This window comes from Esox lucius, chromosome 25 (assembly GCF_011004845.1).
Source record: "Esox lucius isolate fEsoLuc1 chromosome 25, fEsoLuc1.pri, whole genome shotgun sequence".
In the NCBI taxonomy this organism is placed as follows: Eukaryota; Metazoa; Chordata; class Actinopteri; order Esociformes; family Esocidae; genus Esox; species Esox lucius.
Window position 1 is genome coordinate 15021503 of NC_047593.1, and position 18072 is coordinate 15039574.

Below are 18072 nucleotides of genomic sequence, written 5' to 3' on the forward strand. Positions count from 1 at the left end.
CAACCTAATCACACCGTCTGCTCGCCGACTCCCTGGAGCGTTGGCATTAAACAAACGAAACGATGATGTGAAATCAGTGATTCGGCCTTTGGAATCCAGATTACCATGTTGATGAAGTCGTTTTGGTCGGTGGGACATAATTCATGGTCAATATTCATTATTTTTGTCATCTCGGTTGCCCTGCCAAAACGTGCCAGGCCGCGTGTTTTGAAAAGTTTTAACATCCTGTCAAATCGCATACTACATGCTCACTTTCAGCGTTTGTGCATGCGTGTGCGTGTAAACCCGCCCGTGTAGGAACTGGTCCATGTATTGTATTTGCGGTATAAATCACGGCAGGCCAAACGTGTGTTCCTATAAATCTATCAGAAGGTGGGCTTCTCTGCTCAAATGCAGTGGCTAGACCCAATAAAGCCTTTCTTGTGACTTTGTCCCAGATGTTTTCATTCCTCACGCCAACATTACTTACACACATACATGGCAAAGCACAGGAACCCACACTTTAAATCCACCTTCCCCTGCAGTTAAAATAGCCTCTGCATCTCTGTTAATGGTACAATTAAGGTCACTTGAAAGGGAAATGGCCCCCCTGCAGTGGGTTAAACACTGTAAATCCCGGTGTCCTCCTCTCATGTCCTCGAATGGCCCGGTGATATTGAACAAAGAAGTAACATGGCATTTCTCTCCTTATATAATCTGCCTCCAATAGCCTAACATGACATGTCCTGAGTGATCCTCTCATCCTCACATGAATTTCCCTCACAAGGAGTCCCATAATTGGATCACGATGGAGCGTTTTATCAGCCCCATGCAATGCCCTGGTAATGCAGTGAGCAAAAAAATGGATTAGCAATAAATGTTTTCTGACAGATGACAGCATCCATAAGAAGCTTTCCCCCCCCTATTTAAATTCTTGTCGTTCCCATAGTAATAGTGTGTGTGTGTGTGTGTGTCTGTCTGTCTGTGTGTGGGCGGCAGCCATCCGAGGTGTGTGTGTGTGTGTGTGTGTGTGAAGAAATGTTTAATGGATGATCTTGTGGGTTTTTAACTCAACCCTGTTACACGGTGGCTTCGTTTGCATAAAGCAGTCCCTGTGTAGTCTGTTCTGAGACCTAATATCGGCAACAAATCAAACTTTGTATTCCCTTAATAATTGAGTCTGATGTCAGTTCATGTTCACCTCTTTATTTCCACTTAGGTTGACCCTGTTTTTAATTTGGAGAAATCTCATTTTAAACATGGCCTTGGTGGTTTGTCAGTGGTGCTTGAACTGCCACTACCACTGGAAAACCCTATGCCTTCACTGATTGAAATTCACATCACTGCGTCCAGATATCCTACTGTGATCAATATAATCACGCTGCACCAGAGCACTCACTGTTGAATAAAAAAAAAATAAAGTCTACGGTTGGATTAACCGGGAAAATCCAAATCCTTCTCAATCTTCGGAGTTTGCCATTTATAACGGTGTTGCTGGCTTCTCGCCATTTGCAAAACGGAGAGAAATACTCGCTAACTGCACTGTAAAAAAAAAACCCGGCACTTCTCCTTTTATGCTCTTGTGTTTGGGTTTACAACGGCCCAGCGGGCTGAACCAGAGTGCTGGCCCAGCGGGTTGCCATTGCTGTTCCTGGATTGTTCTCAAAAGGGGAGTGTGTGTTTTGGCAGCTCTGTGTCACTCTGAATAAAAGTGTCTTTCAGAAAACGGTGCGTTTTTGTCGTGTTTCAAAACAGAGGGTGGGAGCCCCGAGTCCCGTAGCAAAGCCATTCACTGCCTGGTCCACAAGCTGCCGGAGAGCAACCGACTTGTCCTCGGACTACTCATGAAGCACTTGGCCACGTGAGTTACCAACATCACCTTTTCTCCCACGTTCCCTCATAAGTAGGTTCCTTTTTCTACTGACTGTTCTCTCTCTCTCTCTCTCTCTCTCTTCAATATTAAATGTGTCCTCCCCCAGTGTAGATTTCTCCCTCTACCCGGTATTATGTTTTCCATCTAACCAATATTCAATTCTCGTTCAACCCGGTGTTCCTTCCCCCCCTCTCCCGCTGTTTGTTCATCCAATATACTTTTCAACCTGCCTTTCACAGCCTCTCTACCTGTCCTTTCTCAATATCCTGTCCTTCCTCTCTCCCTTCTGTCCAAACCATATTCTCACTCCCAGTCACTGCCTCTCTTTCACTCAAACCCCCTTTCATCCTCTCTTGGCCACCCCCCCACCCCTTCCATTTCTTCAGATCTGTGATGGTCTTTAGCCTATACTGGTTCAGTGCCATTGCACAGTTTATAATGGAAAGGACTGCTCAGATGAGCTCTCTATTTCCCTGCCTTACCACTGGGGTGACCTCTCACTCCTGACTGGATGACTGTTACTCACTTTTCCCTTTCAGAGATTAGTCCGGACCAGAAATTTCAAAATAATGTTAGGAAACATTACATGGTTTTACCTCAGCAACTCTCTACTTCGTATTTTTTTTCACCCTACGAAAACTAAATGGGAGCAAATTGACGATAAGTACATAATCTTCATTCCCCCGGGCAATCAAAGTCTGGAGGATCTTATTTCATAGAAAACCTGCTGCAGATTTCTGAGAGTGGAAGTAAAGAGACATTTAAGTGCAGCTATTGAAATTGAATTTGGATTATCCAGCGTGCAATTCTTCCGACTGGAGAGCTTGTCATGGATTTTTCTTGAAGTCGTGGCCGCGTCTGCGCGTGCGCGCGTGCGTGTGTGTTTTGAGCTTGTCCTGCAGGAAGGAGGAAGGTAAAGCCAAAATTTCACACCACTATCTGAAATGGTTTTAGAGATAATGCCCGTTGTCACCAGGCGACTCGTTTGTCTTCAAAGGCTTCCTTTGATGCATTTTAACCATTCTACAAAATTATAATTTATCATTTCATGCATTTTGAGTAGAAAATCTCTTCACCTGCCTGTTACGAATCATTTGAAATAAAAATAAAAACTTTTCGGAGTTATGAAAACCATATTTCTTAATAGCCACATTTCTGTCAAATAGAAATGGTTCGATAATGATCTACACGTGACAGTTTTGGAGACACACTGACAAGTCTGAGGAAATTGAAATCGACTGCAGTTTTAAAGGACGTTTCAGTGTTCGCATTCTGGTCTCGTTAAAAGTGGACCACCTTTTGTGTCCATCTTCTAAAAGGTATCAGGGTATGAAAAAATAGGATAGATTAGTGTGTGCACCTCCCACAGTGTTGGTCAGAAGTCAGGCGAAATCTGGATCTCTGGAAAGTTTAATAAAAAAATAAATGTGTCAAAGAGCAACCTATGGAATGTGAATAAACTGTTTAATGGTCGCAGGGAGAATGCTACCCAATGCCTTTGAAGTTTGGGTAGCGAGGCTGTCGCAGGCACCTCTGACTTCGGTAACAAGGTGGTGCAAACACCTTCCTTCCTCCACAAGTCGGAAATCTGTCAGACAGACATTAGCAAGCTGTCAGGTGCGGCGTAATCAGGGGTCGTCTTCAAACTGTGGCCCTGAGATCTTTGTACGGTGTTCCCTAATGCACGAACCGCATTAGACAAACCCCTGCCGAGTCGAAACCGTTCTTAGTGAGCACAGAATGAGTCGTGGTCATGTTTCTGTGCAGGGTGGCGGCCCACAGTAAGAAGAACCTGATGACCGTGGCCAACCTGGGGGTGGTGTTTGGCCCCACCCTGATGAGGCCCCAGGAGGACACGGTGGCCGCCATCATGGACCTCAAGTTCCAGAACATCGTGGTGGAGATCCTCATCGAGCAGCACGAGACGGTAACGCGCCCGCCAGCTTCTCTTAAGAACCCTGCGCCGAGGCTTTTCCTGACTGGAAGTTCGGTCTTCAAGGCCTTGAACACAAAAGCTTTAGTTCGGGCCCCGTCGCATGTCTGAAACTGTCTGAACTACTATGACTTTGTCCCCGTGGGTGGCAATATGATTAGAGAGATATTGAGGTCCTGACTGAGTCTTTTTGGTGTAGGCCTCCCCCTGTTACAACATGCTGTGGACTCTCACATTTTTATCAAATTGAAACATGAACACAGTTGAGTAGTAAATTCCCGAACGTTAGATCTCAAGGACAAATGGCGCCAAAAAGCAAATACTGAGGTTAAATGAAATTGTTTGATTGGTTCCTTCACTAATTCTAATGAAGAGGATTCAAAGTGTCTATATGCAATAAGTCTCTCAGTGTCCGGGTACTTTTCATTACATTGGCAAGGCTACATTGGTCCCCAGCCAAACATGTACTCTGCTTTCCATGTCAGCAATCTCCAGCGAGGGTTAATGGTTAGAGACAAAACTGAGAACCTGTAGGTTAGAATGTACACTGTGATGCAAGTATTTAGACCCGATATCAAACCGTACCATCCCACTGTTCTGAATTTCAGTCTAGGACATGATATCTCATCTCATCAAATTCCCAAAGTCATGCAATAAGATTTGCTCACCCACCCGACCAATCAATCAAAGTTTTGGTGAGAAAAACTTTACTATAAAAGTGTTCCAGAACTCCACCATACTCACAAGATGATGGAAGACTCTGTGTCACTGCCTAAATGTAAGAGCAGTAAAAGCGTTAGGAAAAGTAAAGTGCTGCAGGACGAGACAAGTGTTTTGCAGACAGACATTAGCTTTCCTCCCAGGCCCAGACGCTCTGTACCTTCTCTACCCCCCCCCCCCCCTCCTTCTCCCCTCGCTCTCAGAAGGCTGTTGATACCCTCAGAAGCCGGCAACCAACAGTGTTTTACATTCACATTCATCTGGAGAGATGAAGGGACGAGGAGGGATTGCTGAAACTCCTGCTACACTGTGAACCACATCAGATTTCCCTCTGTGTCCTCTTCCTCTGTATCCTCTTCCTCTGTATCCTCTTCCTCTGTATCCTCTTCCTCTGTATCCTCTTCCTCTGTCCTCCCAGGTTTTTCTCTCCTCTTGGTTCCTTATTCTATCTTTTTTTATCTCTCCCTCTCTCTCCCACTCCCTCTCTTTCTCCCTCTGTCCCCTTCTCTCTCTCTCTCTCTCTCTCTCTCTCTCTCTCTCTCTCTCTCTCTCTCTCTCTCTCTCTCTCTCTCTCTCTCTCTCTCTCTCTCTCTCTCTCTCTCTCTCTCTCTCTCTCTCTCTCTCTCTCTCTCTCTCTCTCTCTCTCTCTCTCTCTCTCTCTCTCTCTCTCTCTCTCTCTCTCTCTCTCTCTCTCTCTCTCTCTCTCTCTCTCTCTCTCTCTCTCTCTCTCTCTCTCTCTCTCTCTCTCTCTCTCTCTCTCTCTCTCTCTCTCTCTCTCTCTCTCTCTCTCTCTCTCTCTCTCTCTCTCTCTCTCTCTCTCTCTCTCTCTCTCTCTCTCTCTCTCTCTCTCTCTCTCTCTCTCTCTCTCTCTCTCTCTCTCTCTCTCTCTCTCTCTCTCTCTCTCTCTCTCTCTCTCTCTCTCTCTCTCTCTCTCTCTCTCTCTCTCTCTCTCTCTCTCTCTCTCTCTCTCTCTCTCTCTCTCTCTCTCTCTCTCTCTCTCTCTCTCTCTCTCTCTCTCTCTCTCTCTCTCTCTCTCTCTCTCTCTCTCTCTCTCTCTCTCTCTCTCTCTCTCTCTCTCTCTCTCTCTCTCTCTCTCTCTCTCTCTCTCTCTCTCTCTCTCTCTCTCTCTCTCTCTCTCTCTCTCTCTCTCTCTCTCCTCCCTCCCTCCCTCCCTCCCTCCCTCCCTCTTTTGAGGTTGTTTACGTTACGCTACATTTTCTGAGACGTACCGAAAAAGATTATTTTGTTGTGTTAACTTGCTGATATCGATAGTTTGAGACGCCACTTTCCGAGGTAGTGTGTGTGTGCACCACGGAATTGTATCAAGTTTCTTCGCAGTGCAAACACATTGCGGCTGACGGCCACAGTCCTGCGTGGTACGTCGCAAACATGCCGGTGTGACTTGAAACACTATGGAAATGATAATGCAAACTAAGATGAGTCTATCCGGCATTTTATTGTCTCTTCCATAATGCAAACAAGCCTTCTGATCCTCTCCATCCCAGCTGAGCAGTCCTGTTTGTTCTCTCTGCCTATTCTGTTTCAACTCTGACGTTAGTCTGCATGTAAACACGCTTTGTCAACAGACCGAATATTGCGCCCCCCAGTCCAATCCCCGTTTCTGTCCCTAATAAACACGGCCCCGGTTCCAGCAGACCCATATTCCCTAGATGAGATGCTGGGGTTCTCCATGTGTTTCAGGGTGTTTGTGTGGGCGTTTGTTTCGATGGCAGTTTCTTTGATGTTGTGTTTTCTTAATGCTCAGTAAGTGCGCAGAGATCAGCGGTCTCTAGAGATTACCGTGCTGCTGGCCTGGCCCTCGGTGCCCTTTGAACTCTGGGACCCCTCATAACCCTAACACTTTTTTACACAATTTCCCGGTTCCAGATATTTGGAGATCTCCCAGCGTCCTCCCCCATGTCAACCACCCCGGGGTTCTCCGCCCCCACCAGGCAGTCCAAGAAACTGGGCCGAACGAACCGACCCCTGGCCGTCTATAACCCGCAGTCACTGGACCTGCAGACGGGTAAGTGAAACGTTGGCTTGGTACGAGAGTTCCATGCTCTCACCTGACTCAAACAGTTTGAAGTGTGTGTGTGTGTGCGCGCGCACGCGGACCCTGGGGGTTTCAGTATTTAGAACGGGGGACACTTGAGCGAAGATCAACTTGACTGAACAGCCCCAATGCAGGTTCTGTATCCGAGCTGTATGTTGCCGTCAGGACACTCGTGTGGAGCCTGGGATCTTCTGTCTGGGCTAATAAACCCGACCGCCCGGCTCCTCTTGAAGGGTTTCCGGCGAACAGCGATATGCTGCCCTGCTGTAGACCTCAGATCCAGGCCCCTTTATTAAAACTCCTCTACTGGAATACTAGCTAAGAGAGACCGAAATCAGCTTACCAGTTTGCCTCTCCCTTCATTCATAGGGCACCCGGCTTTTACCACTGGACTATTTCAATATCATCTGTGATGGAAAAAAATATATAATCCTCTTTTATTTTTATTTTTACCATTATGACTGAGCTAGAGGATAATGGCCTTGTTGAGTTGTTGATCCACGTGGCGGATAACGAAAACGAAAATATATTTCCCTTCAATATGGATGTCTGACACGACTAACCCTGTTATATTTTGTATTTGTTGAATACCAATGAGCCAATTTTCTATTTTTATTCTCATTGTGGATGAAAAGCATTAAAGACCACGGAGAGCGGCCACTTTTTTTACACATGCCTCTTGTGTTCAAATGTTAAATACGTTTTTGAGCATTTGACAGACAAACCCAGACGGTGACAGTCTAGACTGATGTGTTTTCCATCTGTTTCTATTTGTGCTTGTGTGGCCACTTGAATGGGAAGTCAATTAACACGTTTACCGGAGGCACCTGTCCAACAGGTATTGGATTTCTGAGGACACTGCAGGCCGGCATAACAGGAATATGTTCCTGAAACAGATCATTACAGATCAAGTTTTATAATGACCTTACGGTTTCCAAAAGGTGCTTTCTAAGATGGCAATCTTTTTTTATTTTTTATTTTTTACAAAATAGGCGAAGCGGAACAAATTTGTTAACAATATGTTGGCACAGTATGAAAAGATAAGACTCCCTTGGTAAAAGAAAAAAGTCTAATCCTCTCTCGTTTGCAGGATAATAGACTGCAAGTGATTTGATAATGTTCCTTAGTTCTTTCTGGGCCAGTTCAGTTCAATGCTCTGCTTAGCTCTTTTGTAGGCTTGTTTTTATAAAGCATCAAATGAAAGAAAACACATGAAACTTTGAAAAAATTTGTTTGCCCTAATAAATACAAACTACAAAGCTGATGTTGTTACATTTTGTAGGGCTTCTCAGCATTGTTATTTGCTTCTATTTGAGCAATTTCTAGTAATCTAGTAACTCTCCTTTGAGTCCTGTAAACATGGAACGTAGGTTTCGCTTTGACTGCGATATCCTCTGGATAGATGCTTCATCTTCTTAACTCTACCAAAACAAGAGATCTGGAGGTAAAGAGCGTTTTAATGACTGCAGAAACCGGTTTAACTGATTCCAGAGGCTCTGAGACCTAAAGTAATTCACCCTGTGCTCAGAACAACCGACAGCCGTGGTCTCGTCTCAGAGAATAAAATGCTCCCAGTAAGCTTTTAGGTTCAATAGAGTCGAGGCCAGGCAACGCGATGCATAACCATGGGATATATAGGCTATTTGATATAGTACGTTTGTGTCAACAGATCTGTATGTTAGGTCAACTGTGCACATCCTTGCATGTCTAAGACCGTCTGGGTACGCACAAAGGGGAAGGACCCGAGCGGCGGTGTTTTATAAACCACCCCTTTATTCCCCTCCCACTCTCTCTCGCTCTGTTGTCCGTCTTGGTCGGAGTTCTGCAAGCGTCCTTCTCCCGCGGCACCGCACTGTTGGCCATTAGCTGTTACTGGAGTCCAGGGGAGTCCTGGAATTCTGAGTGGTGTCCCGTTGCTAGGATGTGACCTCCGGTGGCGGGAAATGAAAAGGAGCCCACTGCCACAACGTACAAACAAGCAACATCCTTTTTTGAACTTTGTTTGAATTACGGTTTGGCCCCCCTCGCCCCACTTAAAAAAATAAATACAAATAAATAGATAAACAGAGCTGGTACTCAACAGTCCGTGTATTTGAACTTGGTCCCTAGTCGGGGGATTTCTTTTTTTATTTTTCTATTTTATTTTTTGCCGCAGCCTTTTTGGCACTGCCGGGTTAGCCGAAAGAGAAGAATTTGGTCACTAGCGAAGTTAAAAGATATGCCAACGGAGAGTTTCTTGCTTGTGTCTTCCCTCAGCATCGCCGACGTCACCCGATCTCGGTTCCAACTCCGATGAGGCGTCGCTTGGCAGCAACGAGTCGGTGTCGTCCCAGTCGTCCGGGGCGACGGCCTCAGAGACGCCCCCAGAGAAGGCCAACCACGACCCCCTCCTCTCCAGCCTCTGCCCAGGGGACAGCACAGGGTGAGTTGGCCATCGGGACGTGCACGTCCCTGCCTGTTGCGTGTGAACATGCGCGGTAATGGCTGAAAATATTGGCACCCTTGCACTTCACGTAGAGGAGACAATGGAGACAATGGCTTGGTCAATTTTAACGTATGGATTATTTCCACACCCGCAGCAAACAGACATTTGACCTTAACAGAAGGCTTCCTTTGGTTCCTCTGTGAAGGTGAAATGTGGTTTGTTCTGGACTGGGGGGAAACATTTTGATACTTGGAGAAGGTTCTGTTGAATGGGCATTTTGTTGTTCTCTGTGGAGAAATGCCTGCAGACTTGGACATAAAATTGGACATGAAATAATTGGGAGGGAAGAATAGTGGTGTAGCAGGTTTAAAATGGAGACTAATGCTGCTCCCACTATCATCTTCACAAATACAGAGAACTAACTCTCTGGAAACCGCCATTCATTCCTAATTACCGAAATAAACCTCTGCATACACCTTTCCCGCTAGTCGTTCCCCATTACTCACAATGCGATCTGTAGCCGTCTGGCCTTTCCTGCTAGTCGTGACCTGTAACTCACAATGCGATCTGTAGCCGTCTGGCCTTTCCTGCTAGTCGTGACCTGTAACTCACAATGCGATCTGTAGCCGTCTGGCCTTTCCTGCTAGTCGTGACCTGTAATTCACAATGCGATCTGTAGCCGTCTGGCCTTTCCTGCTAGTCGTGACCTGTAACTCACAGCGCGATCTGTAGCCGTCTGGCCTTTCCCGCTAGTCGTGCCCTGTAACTCACAATGCGATCTGTAGCCGTCTGGCCTTTCCCGCTAGTCGTGACCTGTAACTCACAGCGCGATCTGTAGCCGTCTGGCCTTTCCTGCTAGTCATGCCCTGTAACTCACAATGCGATCTGTAGCCCTCTGGCCTTTCCCGCTAGTCGTGACCTGTAACTCACAATGCGATCTGTAGCCGTCTGGCCTTTCCTGCTAGTCGTGACCTGTAACTCACAATGCGATCTGTAGCCGTCTGGCCTTTCCCGCTAGTCGTGACCTGTAACTCACAGCGCGATCTGTAGCCATCTGGCCTTTCCCGCTAGTCGTGACCTGTAACTCACAATGCGATCTGTAGCCGTCTGGCCTTTCCTGCTAGTCGTGACCTGTAACTCACAATGCGATCTGTAGCCGTCTGGCCTTTCCTGCTAGTCGTGACCTGTAACTCACAATGCGATCTGTAGCCGTCTGGCCTTTCCCGCTAGTCGTGACCTGTAACTCACAGCGCGATCTGTAGCCGTCTGGCCTTTCCCGCTAGTCGTGCCCTGTAACTCACAATGCGATCTGTAGCCGTCTGGCCTTTCCCGCTAGTCGTGCCCTGTAACTCACAATGCGATCTGTAGCCGTCTGGCCTTTCCCGCTAGTCGTGACCTGTAACTCACAATGCGATCTGTAGCCGTCTGGCCTTTCCCGCTAGTCGTGACCTGTAACTCACAATGCGATCTGTAGCCGTCTGGCCTTTCCCGCTAGTCGTGACCTGTAACTCACAATGCGATCTGTAGCCGTCTGGCCTTTCCCGCTAGTCGTGACCTGTAACTCACAATGCGATCTGTAGCCGTCTGGCCTTTCCCGCTAGTCGTGACCTGTAACTCACAATGCGATCTGTAGCCGTCTGGCCTTTCCTGCTAGTCGTGACCTGTAACTCACAGCACGATCTGTAGCCGTCTGGCCTTTCCTGCTAGTCGTGCCCTGTAACTCACAATGCGATCTGTAGCCGTCTGGCCTTTCCCGCTAGTCGTGACCTGTAACTCACAATGCGATCTGTAGCCGTCTGGCCTTTCCTGCTAGTCGTGACCTGTAACTCACAGCACGATCTGTAGCCGTCTGGCCTTTCCTGCTAGTCGTGACCTGTAACTCACAGCGCGATCTGTAGCCGTCTGGCCTTTCCTGCTAGTCGTGCCCTGTCACTCACAGCGCGATCTGTAGCCGTCTGGCCCCACACTTTCAGACTCGGACTGAAACCCCGACTGTCTGGAAGAGTTGAAGTGTTGCCGTGGGATGAAATGTTTTCTCTCCTCCTGGCACTTAGTCACCCGGCAAGGACATGCTGGCGTTGTCGGCGGCTTTACTACGGAGAATCCTCCATTTCTTTTGAATTTAAACTCTCCGTCTCTGGAGGAAAGAAATCTCTTTAAACTGAATACATGGCTGGTGTCGAACACCTGCCTGAGAAAGGATGCGTCTGTCTGTTTCATCTGACACAGGAAGTACATTCCTGTCTGTCTGTCTCTCCGCCTGCCACTTATCTGTCTTTCCTTCAATCTCCACCCGTCCCTCAGTCTCCCCTCCTCCACCCGTCCCTCAGTCTCCCCTCCTCCACCCGTCCCTCAGTCTCCCCTCCTCCACCCGTCCCTCAGTCTCCCCTCCTCCACCCGTCCCTCAGTCTCCCCTCCTCCACCCGTCCCTCAGTCTCCCCTCCTCCACCCATCCCTCAGTCTCCCCTCCTCCACCCGTCCCTCAGTCTCCCCTCCTCCACCCGTACCTCAGTCTCCCCTCCTCCACCCGTCCCTCCCTCTCTCATCTGTATGTCCAACCTGCCGTCTCCTCTCCTCCTCCGTTCATCCACATCTTTGGGTGGAGTCTCGGGGTATTTTGGTTTGGCCTCCCGCTGGCGGCTCGTCCTGAATGCTGATGTGGGAGCTAATAATATTGGGTTGGTCTACAGACCCAGTGTCTGCAGTGTCATGTCTCGACACTCACCTTGAAATAAACGCCAGGCTGGATGTCACTTCCCCCCTGCACAGTGCTCCGCTCCTTCCCTCCGGGCGGCTCTGAGTTTAATGAGTTCTGCTCACAAGGCGCGAGAGCTGTAAAACAACAAATTAACACATACTGAGGACTTTGTTTCTGTTCCTCTTTTCTTTTTTTTCCTTTTTTTTTTTTCCTGTGTGTGAGTGTGTGTGCGTGTCACAGCTCGAGCCTTGGCTCCAAATCGCCCCGGTCGACAGACGGAGATACAGCGGGTTGCGTAACCAAGCCTCGTTTTGTTTTTCATCCCTCTGTTTTCTCAGCGTTTTCCCGCTTCGTGACGTGGCCTCCCGTTTGGAGGAGGAGGTGGAGTGGAGTGGAGTGGTGGTGGTGGTGGTGGTGGTGGTGGTGGTGGTGGTGGTGGTGGTGGTGGTGATGGGGGGGGGGGGGGGGGTCGTAAATCTCGGCCCTTATTTGCGTCGGTTGCGTAGATTGTATTGGCATTGGGAGATATTCATCTCGTTTACCCTTATTGCTCAGCCCTGTCCTTTATAAAGACTGGTGCCATATGTCATGGAGTGTCATCCCACTTTTGTGTGTGTGTGTGTGTGTGTGTGTGTGTGTACACGCACGGCAGTCAACACCAATCTGGCAGAGACCACAGCACCTCCGCCCCGTTCCGGGAAGGTGTCAGAGGAGGAATGACGGTGTGTAGGTAGCCTTGTTTGCGCCGTCTTGCCACTTCCCGTTTGGCGTGTCAGTGACCACAGGTGTTGGCAAGGCAACCGTAACGGGTCTGGAACCCCAGCTGCTGGGAATTCTGTGTGACCAAACCGCCGTGTGATGTCATCTTCATACCTTAAATATTTCTTTGGTACACCATTGGGTATGCTGCTCAGCTAACAAATGTATAATATTAGCCTGTACTATAATACACACACACGCTTGCGCACCTCAGACAGGAGCGCTCCATCAGATCAGTAATTTCACTGTAGAGCCAACTTCATCGCCTGGCCTCATTTCTCCTCTCCCCTTAAATTGACTACCTGGAAAAAAGGAATCACTGCTTTAATCTCAATGTAGTTGGGAGTTTTACTTCATTCAAACCGCCTGGAATTACTGTAGGCACCAATGTGTGTGATTGATTGGTTCAGTTGAAAGTAACTCAATAGCACTTAACATCTCTAACGGTTAGGGTAGGGGTTTATTTTAGGGTAGGGGTAGTGCTTAATGTTTGGGTAGGGGTTTATTTTAGGGTTAGGGTAGTGCTTAATGTTTGGGTAGGGGTTTATTTTAGGGTTAGGGTAGTGCTTAATGTTAGGGTAGGGGTTTATTTTAGGGTTAGGGTAGTGCTGAATGTTAGGATGGGGCTTAATGTTAGGGTTAGGATAGGGCTTAATGTTAGAGTTAGGCTAGGGCCTACTGTTAGGGTAGGGCCTAATGTTAGCGTTAGGGTAGGGCCTAATGTTAGCGTTAGGGTAGGGCCTAATGTTAGCGTTAGGGTAGGGCCTAATGTTAGCGTTAGGGTAGGGCCTAATGTTAGCGTTAGGGTAGGGCCTAATGTTAGCGTTAGGGTAGGGCCTAATGTTAGCGTTAGGGTAGGGCCTAATGTTAGCGTTAGGGTAGGGCCTAATGTTAGCGTTAGGGTAGGGCCTAATGTTAGGGTAGGGCTTAATGTTAGCGTTAGGACAGGGCTTAATGTTAGGGTAGGGCTTAATGTTAGCGTTAGGACAGGGCTTAATGTTAGGGGTAGGGTAGGGCTTAATGTTAGGACAGGGCTTAATGTTAGGGGTAGGGTAGGGCTTAATGTTAGGACAGGGCTTAATGTTAGGGGTAGGGTAGGTCTTAATGTTAGGGGTAGTCAACTAATCCATGTCAAGTGCCCACCATCGGGTCAACCACTCATTTTCATTTTTGCCTTCAGTTGAAGGGGAACTCCCACATTCTGTCAGGATCCCGTAATGACCAAAGTATTTGTTCCCTAATCCCCTCCACTCCATTAGTCCCATGAGCAGGCCTAACCAGGAGAGAGGCGGAACCAGGAGAGAGGCGGAACCAGCGGTGCAACTCTATGGTACTGTTGCATCACTCCCACATCAACCATGGTGTGTAAATCTATTGGGAAAAGAACACCTGATCCCTAAACTGGCGAAGACACATTTCCATTTGGGGAATATTGAAATCTTAATTATTTGATTCTACTTTGATTTCATTCAGGTTGTGTTTTTTTTTTTAAGTATACTTCCTTTCACTGAGAAACTGGTTAACTTCATAAAGTATCATATATAATCATATTTTAATAGGAAGCTTTTTTGTAGATGGAAAATGGAAAAGAAAAGGAAAAAAACAACTGATGTGCAATTTGAGGTTGGGTTCTATTTTGGTTGGCGAGATACACAAAATGATTTTCCTCGGTTTGGCTTAGCTGTAATTGTTTTTGGATAAATCCATTCTCCACTCGGTTTATTTGACAGGTTTCTAGGGCAACCATGTTGCATTCAGTGAATATTTTCCCAACCACTTATCCTGTAATCATTTCAATATCTATTTACTTGACAGATCTTCTGCAGATAAAAAAAATAGCAATTTATCCCAAAGCTTTCGCTAGTGCAAGACAGTCCAGAATTCAGTGTCTTATTGAATGTTAGTTATTGCTTTGTTTGAGTGTCTTTTTGTATACATGGATTTTGTTTTATGAGTAGATCACAAAAAATGACCATATGTACGTGTCGGTGTGTGTGTGTGTGTGTGTGTTTTGGTTAAACAGACCGAATTAACCAAAGTCTTCAAAAAGATAGTAAAACGTGATAAACAGCCCTTAATTAGATTGTAATCGTGGGGACCAGCAAAATAAAGTCAATTTCCGTCTTGGGGGATTCAGTTTAGGTTCAACACTAAAATAGGTTCTAGTGTTAGAATGTAGGCCTAGGCCTGGGATAAATTTAGACAATGTTAGGTTATTGAAGTTGAGGTTAAAGAATGTGGATATACACTCACCTAAAGGATTATTAGGAACACCATACTAATACTGTGTTTGACCCCCTTTCGCCTTCAGAACTGCCTTAATTCTACGTGGCATTGATTCAACAAGGTGCTGAAAGCGTTCTTTAGAAATGTTGGCCCATATTGATAGGATAGCAGCTTGCAGTTGATGGAGATTTGTGGGATGCACATCAAGGGCACGAAGCTCCCGTTCCACCACATCCCAAAGATGCTCTATTGGGTTGAGATCTGGTGACCATTTCAGTACAGTGAACTCATTGTCATGTTCAAGAAACCAATTTGAAATGATTTGAGTTTTGTGACATGGTGCATTATCCTGCTGGAAGTAGCCATCAGAGGATGGGTACATGGTGGTCATAAAGGGATGGACATGGTCAGAAACAATGCTCAGGTAGGCTGTGGCATTTAAACTATGCCCAATTGGCCTAAAGTGTGCCAAGAAAACATCCCCCACACCATTACACCACCACCACCAGCCTGCACAGTGGTAACAAGGCATGATAGATCCATGTTCTCATTCCGTTTACGCCAAATTCTGACTCTACCATCTGAATTTCTCTCGAGACTCATCAGACCAGGCAACATTCTTCCAGTCTTCAACTGTTCAATTTTGGTGAGCTCGTGCAAATTGTAGCCTCTTTTTCCTATTTGTAGTGGAGATGAGTGGTACCCAGCGGGGTCTTCTGCTGTTGTAGCCCATCCGCCTCAAGGTTGTGCGTGTTGTGGCTTCACAAAGGCTTTGCTGCATACCTCGGTTGTAACAAGTGGTTATTTCAGTCAAAGTTGCTCTTCTATCAGCTTGAATCAGTCGGCCCATTCTCCTCTGACCTCTAGCATCAACAAGGCATTTTCGCCCACAGGACTGCCGCATACTGGGTGTTTTTCCCTTTTCACACCATTCTTTTTAAACCCTAGAAATGGTTGTGCGTGAAAATCCCAGTAACTGAGCAGATTGTGAAATACTCAGACCGGCCCGTCTGGCACCAACAACCATGCCACGCTCAAAATGGCTTAAATCACCTTTCTTTCCCATTCTGACATTCAGTTTGGAGTTCAGGAGATTGTCTTGACCAGGACCACACCCCTAAATGCATTGAAGCAACTGTCATGTGATTGGTTGATTTAGATAATTGCATTAATGACAAATTGAACAGGTGTTCCTAATAATCCTTTAGGTGAGTATTATATTTTTTTCCTGCTCCCTACAAGGGGTGCACAACTGTGTGTGCGCGTGCGTGCGTGTGTGCGTGCACTGGTGTGTCTGTCATGTCAGCAGCTTCCTGCGGGAGTGTGTAGTCGAGCGCCAGTCCTCCTGCTGTACACTTGGCTGAGGGCCAGGCACCCGGTACCCGGCACCCGGGGCTGACGGAGGTCTCCACTGTGCTGGCGGAGACTGAGGTTAATGAGTGGATTTGCTGCACTGCAGCGCTCCGGTCCCCCCGTGCTGATGTGAAGCAGCTGAGGTATCGGTGGCACACGCACCAATACCTCAGCTGCACGCGCACACACGCACGCACACACACACAAACACACGCGCACACACACCCTCTGCAGAGCTATAAATCACCCACATTGTCCAGAGGCCACATCCACTCCACTGTACTGACTGAATCTGACCAAGACTTGATGGAGGGAGGACAAGCGGTTATGGGTGGAGGGGTGAGGGACTTCTGCCCATCGCCCTCATTCGGGGCGTTGAGGTTTGGTGCGGAGGGAGAGGAACCACGCCCTCATTCGGGGCGTTGAGGTTTGAGCGGAAGGAGAGGAACCACGCCCTCATTAGCCTCCACCAAGCTAATACCAGTCGTCCTTGCAAGGTGTGCCCTCTCGCTGCCAGCGTCCCTGCAGAAAACACCCTTGCAGCCCCTCCCCAGCTGCTTTCTTTAATTGCCTTAATTAGCGTCTCCACGGGAGCAGGGGCGGGCCTGGGGCGGGCGCAGAGCGCAGAGCGCAGCGGGAGGGAGGGAAGGGGTGGGGGCCTGGGCTGGTTCTCCGTCCCTCTGGTTATGGGCTGGCCCCACTCTGTAGGCGGTCCAAGTAGGCCTGGAGTTGACCTGGACGCAGAGAGAATGTGCAAACCGCCCCGCACATCACGTTGGTATTGAAGGGCGCTTGGTTTAAAATGATGTCTTCACTAGAAGTGGGTTGTTTGAAAAGGGGGCAAGGTCACGTCTATAGGACACTAAATATCTGCTTAGTGTACATTGGTTATAATGGGCTGTTGTGACCTCCAAGTGGTTCATAGAGGATGGCGAAATTAGATGGGAATGGAGACTTCACTGTTAAGGGAATTGTTTTTCCCTCCAGTCACCAGACTTTGTTAAAGGACCTCTGTTAATGCTTCTCCAGAACTTTCTCAGACTTTCTCAATTGGATAATACCGCTCTGTTTTGTGTCTGTTCTCAGAAGAGAGTTAACGTTCTTCCTACAAGGAAAAAAATATATAGAATTTATGGTTTGGATACTGGGGAATTGCTTCAATTACATTGTCCTGATTGTACTGGATTTCAGAAGAAGCCTAGGCCAATAGCATATACCATTTGGTCTTTCATACTGTTGGACTACTACATACATTAAATATCAGTAAAGCAACTGTTTAAAATGTACTACAACGATTTATAAAATTTTCCAAACAATGCTTTGTAAAATGAGGACAGCCGGGGAGCTCTCCCAGATCTGAATTATACTCCACCTGTTTTCCTCGCAATGTTTTATTCATAGTAGGCTTTGCTGTTTATCTCTCTTTGTCGTCCTTTCTGACTTTCTCGGGCTTGTCTCTCTCATTCCCTCTCACTCCTTTTGCTCTACCCAGCGTTCTGCCTAAACAGTAAAAGGTGTTGTTGATCGAACCTGAGATTTTTTGTGAGGGGTATTGAAACTTGGGCGCTGTAGACAGACTGTGAGGCTGGGGGGGGTTATTGGGGGGACATCCAAGTTCATGTACACCATTTACATGCCATTACCAGCTGGGAGATAATCAAATGAAGTGTCATTTGTTGTTAGGGTTTTTTCAAAAGGCACCCCGCTTCACTCTTTGTATTCCACCGTGCTTTACGAAGGGTACATGTCTCTGCTTTTGCATTCCTGGATTGTATTAATTTCCCCAAGCAACTTTTAGTTGCGCAGTGTTTCAGTTGCAAAATAAATGTGACAACTTTCATGTGACAACTTTCCAGGGTGTGTAGTTACTTTTCACATGATTGGACTTGGAATAAAATATATATCGAATCAAATCAAATTCGGGTACATCCCTCACAGTTTTGTTCTGTTTCACTTAATTGGGCGGAATCATAAACATAATAATAGCAACCAAATATTGTTTTGGCAGAATGACCCGCCCCGAAACTGATTTCTACTTTAACATAATCTC

At 47.1% G+C, this 18072-nt stretch overlaps 1 protein-coding gene across 1 annotated transcript in view; it reads left to right on the forward strand.

The window, feature by feature from the left end:
• Window positions 1–18072, forward strand: part of arhgap10 (Rho GTPase activating protein 10) — a 55678-nt gene that overhangs the window by 28289 nt on the left and 9317 nt on the right. The window contains exons 17-20 of the mRNA XM_029118264.2: window positions 1735–1840; window positions 3620–3779; window positions 6393–6531; window positions 8818–8983. Of these exons, the coding sequence (XP_028974097.2) occupies window positions 1735–1840; window positions 3620–3779; window positions 6393–6531; window positions 8818–8983 (571 nt within the window). The remainder of the gene's footprint in view (window positions 1–1734; window positions 1841–3619; window positions 3780–6392; window positions 6532–8817; window positions 8984–18072) is intronic.